At 39.0% G+C, this 5,872-nt stretch overlaps 1 protein-coding gene across 1 annotated transcript; it reads right to left on the bottom strand.

Moving 5' to 3' along the window:
• Positions 1 to 1,285: 1,285 nt before the first annotated feature.
• Positions 1,286 to 4,784, bottom strand: LOC21391588 (U-box domain-containing protein 35). The gene is made up of 9 exons (XM_010108638.1): positions 4,604 to 4,784; positions 4,163 to 4,284; positions 3,864 to 3,985; positions 3,570 to 3,742; positions 3,418 to 3,472; positions 3,030 to 3,318; positions 2,829 to 2,930; positions 1,551 to 2,744; positions 1,286 to 1,357 (listed from the first exon to the last, which is right to left on the bottom strand). Exons 1-9 carry the CDS (start codon positions 4,782 to 4,784, stop codon positions 1,286 to 1,288), a joined length of 2,310 nt encoding a protein of 769 aa, XP_010106940.1.
• Between the last annotated feature and the right edge of the window lie 1,088 nt (positions 4,785 to 5,872).

Below are 5,872 nucleotides of genomic sequence, written 5' to 3'. Positions count from 1 at the left end.
CTCCTTTACATCCATTCTACTCTATGTTGATGATATGATTATAACAGGGAATGATCAAAAGGCCATCCATGATGTGAAGACTTTCCTCGCATCTTGCTTCAAATTGAAGGATCTTGGACAATTAAAGTATTTTCTTGGAGTTGAAATAGCTCGCTCTAAAATGGGCATCTCTATCAATCAACGCAAGTATACTCTTGATATTCTACAAGAAGCGGGATTACTTGGTGCAAGGCTTGCTAAGTTTCCCATGGACCAATCTTTGAAGCTCACTCCTACTGATGGTGACTTACTCAAGGATCCGACACACTATCGACGTCTGGTGGGAAAGTTAATTTACTTAACCATCACAAGGCCAGAAATTGCATTTTCAGTCAACATCCTTAGTCAATTCATGAAAGAGCCTAGGCGACCTCATCTTGATGCAGCTCATCATTTACTTCGATACTTAAAGGGCTCACCCGGACAAGGACTATTTTTCCCTTCTAAAAATGATTTGAGCTTAGTTGGGTTCTGTGATGCAGATTGGGCTGGAGATATTACTACATGTCGATTAGTGATTGGTTATTGTGTTTTTCTTGGAAAGGCTCTCATTTTCTGGAAAAGCAAGAAGCAAACTACGGTGTCAAAGTCTTCAGCTGAAGCAGAATACAGGTCTATGGCTTCCATCACTTGTGAAATAACTTGGCTAAGACATTTGTTATGGGATTTGCATGTTAGCCACCCTCAACCGGTGACTTTATATTGTGACAATCAAGCAGCCATGCACATCGCTGCTAATCCAGTTTTTCATGAAAGAACAAAGCACATTGAAATAGACTGTCACATTGTTCGAGAACGAATTGACAGAAGAGAAAGTAAGACGGTCTACATATCAAGTGAGAATCAGATTGTAGACATATTCACTAAAGCATTAGGTCAAGTTCCTTTTAACAGACTTGTTCGCAAGCTGGGCATTCTCGACATCCATGCTCCAACTTGAGGGGGAGTATTAAAGGAAAGAATTTCATTGTAATATTTGACCAACATCACTGATTTTATTCTCTGATTCTATCCAAATCAATTGAGGATTAGTTTCTCTTTTTCCGTGATTATAGAACCACTTGTAATTACTAGGATTATAGCTTTCACACTTGTAACAACTGTAAAAATGCTTGTAATTGCTCATTGTCGAATACACAGACAGAAATTCACAAAACTCTTTCTTCTTCCTATTTCTAAATTTCACACCTTCCAACACCTATGCAATGAAAATCTGATTCCAGTGTCTCCCAAATTCGAAGTATGGTCACGCTTTCTCCGAAGAGGATGATGTGCTCTCGTATCCAGATTGTCGAAGTTGAACATCGCTGAGGACGTCCTGAAAACCGAAAAAGGGGAAAAGAAAGGAAAGAAACTTTACGGTAAAGAAAAATCTCAAAACACCATAAGTGAGAAAATAATACCTATTAGTAGTGTATTATTTGAGACCGTGAGAGATCTCCATCTAGTTCTTTTTTTTTTATTTTTAATATGATTCTAATGTGATCTCACTTATTTACGCATCAACTTACTTGCGACGAAGAAGAGGAAGCGGAGGCCCCTTTGGAGGAGGATCTTGAAACAAGGGACAATGGCATGTTGTTATAATCGTTGGAGTCGGCGATCTCTCTTAACCTGTTAAGCTCAGGCAGGACCACTTTTCCAAGATCCGGTCTATCCTTTCGCCTCATCTCCGCGCACTGGAGAGCGAGTTTGGTGAATTTGAATGTCTCCTCGAGAGGCCAGTCGGTAACAGCCGGGTCAAGCATCTCGGTGAAACCGCCTTTGTCTATGGCTCTTTCCATGTGATGAGTCAACCCCATTGGAGGCTTGGCCGTTATCAGTTGCAGAAGCAAGACCCCGAGTGAGTAGATGTCGGATTTGATCCCCAACATGCCTGTTTGCTGATACTCAGGGTCTATGTAGCAGAATGTCCCTGCTGTTGCTGTCATCCGGTACTGCGTCACGGCGTCCGCTACAGACGGAGGAACAAGTCTTGCCAAACCTACATCACTGATCTTGCTAACATAGTTGCGGTCTAGCAGAATGTTTGCCGGTTTAAGGTCGCGGTGAACAAGCGGCTCTGGCTTGGTCTGGTGGAGGAAAAGGAGTCCTGTTCCAATCTCCGCTGAGATTCTAAACCTCAACTGCCACGGTAGAACCGGGGTGTTTCCCCGTCGGAAAAGGCGGTCCTCTAGGCTGCCGTGAGCCATGTACTCGTAGACAAGGCAACCGAACTCGGGGCAGGCTCCGAGAAGCAGAACCATGTTGGGATGGCGTATGCAGCTGAGTACTTCAACCTCTTGCTGAAACTGGGACCGTCCTTGAGCTGCATCAGGGCGGAGTACTTTTATTGCAACAGGGGTGTGGCCTAATTCACACCTGTACACTGGTCCATAACCTCCTTCCCCAATCTTACGTGACTCGGAGAAATCCTCCGTCGCCATTTCAATCTCCTCGATCGTGTACTTTCTGTACCGGATCTCGTGGCTCAAACTCCCTAGTGCCTTCTTCCTCTCCTCAGCTTCCTTTTGCGCTTTCATTTCCGCCTGAACTCTTTTCTGCGCCTCCAATTCGGCTATCCTTTGAGCCGCTTCGGCTGCCTCAATGGCCACCTTGCACTTTGCCTTTTCCTTCTCTGCAAGTGCCAATGCTGCTTCCTCGGCTAGTTGTGCCTCTTCCAGTCTCTGCTCTTCTTCCAATTTCCACCGGTGAAGTTCGATTGCCTAAATGCCATGTTGAGAATCAAGCATTTGTTTAGATTAAAACGAAAAGAAAAATGTAACTAGTTAGTGATATAATATAGATACCGTCTTCTTTGCTGTGAGAGCCTCCTTGCAGGCTGAACTGTACATGTCCATTGTTTGCTTCAGCTCTAGCCTCAGCCTTTTCATCTCAGCATCCACGTCATCCTAAAATGAAGTTACGTGCAACTAAAACCGTTAAAAAAATTGAGATCTCAATGACGGAAGTACCAAACCCATTCCGAAATTAATTGATAAATGAGATACCACATTATTTTGTGAGGAGCTGGAATTGGTACTGTCGTTGGAGTAATCAGTGAAGTCATAGTGTGAAGAGGTAATGTCAATGGACTTGTTTCCTGAGAAAGGTGAAGATGATGTAAAACTACTCCTGGGAGCGTCAAAGTCAGAGCTGGTTGAAAAACTGGGGCTCATCCCTTGGAAGTCTATACTGTCGTAGAGACTTGGCCTTCCATGGCTCACGTAGGATATGTCTGTCTCTGGGGAGAGCTCATATGACTTGTTTGTCAAACCTTTGCCTCTTGCGAAGGGTGACCTATACAATTTGTGTGTGTAAATATATTATTTCATCATTGAAGCTTCTCTTTAATACTTTTATAAGTAGAGGATCAACATTACTTGCACAAGAAGTTACCTAAAATCCATTTCATCATGCTGCTGGTGAGGGGTATGGTTTAATTGTCTCTGATCTGCTGTGTTGGATATGTTAGTTTTTAGTGTTGAATGTTTTGATCAATTCTTGAAGTGAAAAACTAGAGAGATTGAAAAAGAAAAAGAAGATCCTACCTCTAGGTGGATGACTAGAGTGACTATTGTAACGCGATGAATTAGATCTTGTGGGGGCGGGAGAGGAAGCAGAACGGACGGAAGAGATCTTGCCTTTGGCAATGACATACACGGTACAGAACTCCGGTGCCCCTCGAGACACGCTGCTTGGAACATCTGTAGTTTTGAACCTCCTATTTATTTATTTATTTTTTCCATCAAATAGATTAGCATCAGGTTTTGATTGTTCACTATATATGAACACGTAATACTCCAAAACAGATTGCTGAAATAGAGAGGGAATTAGTTAATTACTTGACAAGGCTGTTTCTTGATGCTGCACCTAGTACCAAAGTCTCAATTGAGTTAGCAGAAACATAGTTGATTATTGCCTTGGATATATCCAAATCCTCTAGTATCACTTCGTCGCATTTTATCTGTTGCCAAAAAAGAGCAGACGTGACGTTTTAATATACTGACAGACATGTGATGATTGTAAATTAATTTTTTTTTTCTTGTTTTGAAATCATTAATTATGCAGGGGCAAGCAAGTGTTAATAGAAAAAGTGAATTAATTAAGAACATATATATGTATATATATATAATTAACTTACATCCTTTCTAGTGCAAAAGCAACGGAAGGGAAGGAACAAGTCCTTGGCCTGATTCTCGAGCTGTTGTTTGTAGGTTCTTGCAACGTCCTCACTCACTTCATTCACAGAAACAAAGTTCCCAACTTCACCATAAATATAATTACAAATTTATGAGCTCACAGTTCATCCCTTAATTTGTTTCACATATCAGCATCTAATTATACATACATGTATGTATTATATATATATATATACATATACATGCTTGTACATACATGCCGTTATGATCCCATTCAATGATAATAAACAATTCTTGTGCCCCCACCTTTTTTTTTCGTTTGCTTTTGTAAAGGGCAAACAGAAAAAAAACAGGATTAACTTAATTAAATTAAAGAAAAAATGCATGCATGAGAGATAGAGGGTAGAGAGAGAGAAGATGATATTCTTGATTAAAATAATTACATGGATTTGGAACGGAAGAAGCTCTGTTTTTAATATGAAGCAATACGACGGTTTGGCCTCTGGTGATGAGATGATCGACCGTCCATTTGAGAGCATATTGGCTGCTTTTGTCCTTGTCTATTGCCACCACCACCACCTCTTCTTTCTTTTCTCCTCCTCCTCCTCCACCGCCCCTCGCCATTAATTAAACCCCTAATTTCTTATCTTAAATATTAATCCAATAATTAATTAAACCTCAATTTTAAGCAGGCACTTTCGGGGTTTTTTTTATTTATTATTATTATTGAAATGGAATTTCGTCTTACCCCTTAATCTTGGCTTTTTTCCACTCTCTTAGAGGGAAAAAAAAGGATAAAATTTTCACCCTTTTTTTTGTCCCTAAGAGAGGGATTGAGATTGTTAGTTGTTAAGGTGATTAGAAGAAGCAAAACAGTGTAAACAAATCTCCTAACCATTGCCTTTATTAAGCTGTTTCTGTTAAATGTCAGCGAGCTGCTGTTACTAACTTCCAAATATGGTTAAAATTCTTAATTTAATTCACCAATTAACTAAATTGTTGGGTGTGATCAGTTTCTATCATTTAATTATAAGTTGTGAAAATTAAATACAATCACAAAAATTAAACTAAAATTCTAACGTGTACATGTGGTATAACTAAATGTAATACAAATCAGATACTGGTGGTTTCATTTGGATAGACTAATAGCTAAATGGTATTTAATTTTTTAAATTAGAAATTCAATTAATCACTAATGGAGGAAATTAATTAAAATGAAAAGATGAAAAAGGTGTAAGTTCTTTCTGGCTCTTTAAAAGGAAAGGAAAGAAAAGGGTAATTTGTTATGCCTAAGAGCCATTCAAGCAAAACCGACAAAACTAGTAATTCTCTCTTTTAATTTTGTTAAATTGAGCTCTAGCTATAGCTAGGCATAGAGTCCCGATCTAGTGTCTCCATTTTTTTTATTTTAATATATAGTTGTTTCTCTACTAATTATTTGTCATGTCATCTAAATTTAAGAAAATATTTAAGTAATTTACGAGATGGCAAATTTTAATTGAAGGCTACCGAGACAGAAAAATATGATAATAAATCTTGATTCGCATGATATCTAATTTGTTCGGGCACATATATACTATAATACATATGATATCCATGAAAACAAGTATCAGCTTGATGCAGATTGAATATCAACGCATTACACATAACACGTACAATAATATACAGACGACAACACAATTATAAGATTTAAACAGGATTTTTTTTTTTGG

The sequence above is a fragment of the Morus notabilis genome, unplaced genomic scaffold (assembly GCF_000414095.1).
Source record: "Morus notabilis unplaced genomic scaffold, ASM41409v2 Scaffold359, whole genome shotgun sequence".
NCBI classification, from domain to species: Eukaryota; Viridiplantae; Streptophyta; class Magnoliopsida; order Rosales; family Moraceae; genus Morus; species Morus notabilis.
The sequence above is the reverse complement of the archived record's forward strand: the minus strand, read 5'-3'. Positions and strand labels throughout refer to the sequence as shown.

Bases quoted from the DNA above. Each gene is read 5' to 3' on its own strand.
- LOC21391588 (XM_010108638.1), bottom strand. From the start codon at position 4,784: ATGGCGAGGGGCGGTGGAGGAGGAGGAGGAGAAAAGAAAGAAGAGGTG. The intron at 4,285-4,603 runs GTAATTATTTTA...TTTATGGTGAAG, and splicing joins TTCTTCCGTTCCAAATCCAT to TTGGGAACTTTGTTTCTGTG. The intron at 1,358-1,550 runs GTAAGTTGATGC...TTCGGTTTTCAG, and splicing joins CTTCCTCTTCTTCGTCGCAA to GACGTCCTCAGCGATGTTCA.